This window comes from Orycteropus afer, unplaced genomic scaffold (genome assembly GCF_000298275.1).
Source record: "Orycteropus afer afer isolate SDZICR_OR568_19922 unplaced genomic scaffold, OryAfe1.0 scaffold00088, whole genome shotgun sequence".
In the NCBI taxonomy this organism is placed as follows: Eukaryota; Metazoa; Chordata; class Mammalia; order Tubulidentata; family Orycteropodidae; genus Orycteropus; species Orycteropus afer.
Window position 1 is genome coordinate 5506760 of NW_006921675.1, and position 3412 is coordinate 5510171.

Here is a 3412-nt window from a genome sequence, read left to right on the forward strand (position 1 = left end):
TATGTCTCCTCTTTTGGTATTTTCACTCAAATTCTTCTGCTAGTTGGGGTTTAGTCCACTTCTATATCCTTCCCTTCAAGGCTCAGGGGTCCAAGATTACCTTCTGTGTCTGTGTTAATTGGTTTCCCTTTTCTTTGTTGAAGAGGGTCTGTGCAGTGTTTCTGCCTAGTCTGCCATCTTGCGGGAACCTCTCCTCTTTCAAGTGTTAAAGAGCAAAGATGTCTCTTTGAAGACTAAGGTGTCTCTGACCCAAGGCACATATTTTAATTATCTCATATTCATGTGAAAGCCAGGACAATGAATAAGGAAGACTGAAGAAGAGTTGATGCTTTTGAATTGTGGTTTTGGTGAAGAATACTGAAAGTACCATGGACTCCCAAAAGGAAGGACAAGTCTGTCCTGGAAGAAGTGCTGCCAGAATGCTCCTTGGAAGCCAGACTTCTTGTCACCTACTTTGGTCATTTCAGAAGAGATTACTCCCTGGAGAAGGATATCATGCTTGATAAAGTGGAGGGTCATCAAAAAAGGGGAAGGCCCTCAACAAGATGGATTCACACAGTGGCTGCAAAAATGGTTCATGTATAGCAAGCATTGTGAGGCTGGTGCAGGATTGGGCAGTGTTTTGTTCTGTTGTACACAGGGTCACTATGAGTCAGAGACTACTCGATGGCACCTAACAACAACAATGCTCAGTACAGAAAAGCCAAATCGATTGTAGCCAAAACAGCAAATGCAAAACGAGTTGATTCTCGTTATTTATAGTATTTACATCCTATAAATTGCTGCACACACTAAATTACTGGATACTGAACTGATATTGCTGTGGGGAAATAAAGGATCAGGTTCTTGCAAGACTCTGGTCACATTTTCATCAACTGATTGAATAAGGTTGTTTTATGTGTGCTTCTATTTAAAGAAACCTTGTTCAATATATTGTTGATTGATGAACACTGAACTCACACCCAATAGCACTATAACTCATGCCTGAAGCAAGCTTACTTAACACATGTATTTCCTCCTTAAGCACATCACAGACTTCTTGTATGTCGGAACACTACATAGTACTTCAGCACTAGGTTTGGGGGCCATTTTAAAACAGCAGTATCACACACAAAAAGCACAAAAATGCAAAAAATGTGGCACTAAATAGCTTCAAACAGAGACTTGTTTACAATATAAAAGCTAAAACAAGAAGGCAGAGGACAGCCTTGTTTGATCTCAGTTGGGAATATGTCTGTTGGGCAACTCAAACTTTTCATCACTCTGTAAATGTCCACAAATAACCATGAAAGCACCAAGAGTCTTGATTTTGGGGTTAGAAATAAACTTTAGCAAGCAGGCAATTTTGTAAATATGGAATTTGCAAATGAGGATTGACTGTATAAGAAAAACACAATGAATGGTTCTCTTTGGGGTTAGAGTTGGGCAGACATTTAGGAGGCATCCACCAAAATCTCAATCTTAATGTCTAAAGTAGTATATTACGCTTGTTGCCATGTCACTTCCTGAAAATATTCTAATCTAAGCAAATCAAATTCTCTGACTCATGAGTCACCTTTCCCTTGGGAAAGAGATGCTGAGGGCTGGTGTTTGCTGCTCTGGACACTTGGTGTTTTGCCTTTATATTCAGAAGCAGACCAATTCATCAAATGAATGACTTGCTGAAAACTTCCAGATAAACCTTAAACTTGGTCTAGGACAACCCTTAAGCTTCTGGGCCTGTGAGGAGCTGCCCTTCTGCCGCTCACCTGGGGATACCTGTGTGTGGAGACCTTTGTCCAACACTGGAAATGTGTGAGAAGAAAGAAACTGGACCAATTACTTAACAAAGTCATTAAGTCATGCACAGTGTGTGGACACTGCCTTCCGTGGAGGAGTAGTGATCTCAGTTGGCTCTCAGGGTGTGAGCATCGGGGGTGGTGTCTAGAGAGACCTTACTCTAGTCCCTGACCTAGTGTCACAGCCACATCTGTGTCCTTTATCACAAGCAATAGAAAATGTGCTTCCAGGGCCAGCTCCTGTACATACAGAGGATGGAGAGGCAGCCCTTGCTGCCAGTGACTCTCCTGATGCCCAGGAAACCCTTGGGCTCTACCTTCTGTCACATTCCCTTGGGAGGGCAAGCAGAGGCTGTGCAGGGCAATGACTGGGGGAAGATGTCCTAGACCCAGTTTAAGGTACAGGTGACCCTTGAACAAATAGGTGTGAAATGCATGGGTCCACTTACATGTGGATTTTTTTCCCAAGATAAAGATAGAGGATTTCAAGACCTAAAAGACTCCACATCAGAGGAATTAACAAAAGATAATTTGATGGAGATGAGTACTTCCAAACCAGTGCCAGAGGATGAGGAAGACGACATGAGAAAAGCAGTGCCAGAAAACACATCTACATTAAACCATCTGGCAGAAGTGTTCTGATTATTCAAGAAGGCTTCTGACTTCTTTTAGGACATGGGCACTAAATCTAAAGCAGAGAGTTGAAGAAGGATTAGTACCATTTAGAAACATTTTTAGAGAAATGTGAAAGCAAAAGAGTCAGACAGAAATGATGACGTATTTTCATAAAGTTACACTGAGTGTGCCTGCCTCTCCTGCCTGCCCTTCCTCTCTTCCCCGTCTTCCGCCTCTGCCACCCTTGAAACAGCCTGACAAACCCTCTTCTTCCTCAGCCCACTCAATTTGAAGACCTTTATGACAGTCCACTTCCATTTAATGAGTAGTAAATAATCATCATGTTGTACAGACAGTACACTTATCTGTTTAGCTGTATGGTAAGAACTGTGTTAACTGATTGCTTATGTTACTGGTAAGGCTTCCATTAACAGTAGATTATCAGTAGTTAAGTTTTCAGGGAGTCAAAAGTTATATGCAGATTTTTGACTGCACAGGGGGTCAGCACCCCTAACCCCACATTGCTCAGAGGTCAACTGTATTATTTGATAGTTTTTGATGGATTTGTTGTTGGTTACTTGATTTCTGGCAAACTGGCCTCGAGTCATGATTTTGACCTAATTCTAGAATAGCCATCTCCTTGATTTCACACTTGATGTTATGTAAATCTGCTTTTCTTGGGATAAATATTTTCTGAACAATAATCTCTCACAGATCTGTGGTCAGGTGCTGATCAGCCCTGGTACAATCTCAAGTAATCCAAGTCATACCTGCAGAACACGAAATGCGATTCCAAAACCATCTTCCACATTTTTCCCTCCCAGCATGACCTGTAAAGGGGAGGAAAACTGGTGATTAAAGAAGCAATCTGCCCTGCAGGTCTGGAATTGAACCCACACCTGTGGTTTCCAGCCAAACAAAGATAGGTATGTGAGTTAAACATTTACCTCAAGTAGACACATGCCCTGGAGAGAACAATCATGGGAGAAGGAAGGGCTGCTTATGCACAGGGAGACAGC

At 42.1% G+C, this 3412-nt stretch overlaps 1 protein-coding gene across 1 annotated transcript in view; it reads right to left on the reverse strand.

Annotated features, from left to right (window-relative positions):
- The window catches only part of ZFYVE26 (zinc finger FYVE-type containing 26), a 101664-nt gene that overhangs the window by 13855 nt on the left and 84397 nt on the right, over positions 1-3412 (reverse strand). The window contains exon 38 of the mRNA XM_007942311.2: positions 3164-3223. Within this exon, the coding sequence (XP_007940502.1) occupies positions 3164-3223 (60 nt within the window). The remainder of the gene's footprint in view (positions 1-3163; positions 3224-3412) is intronic.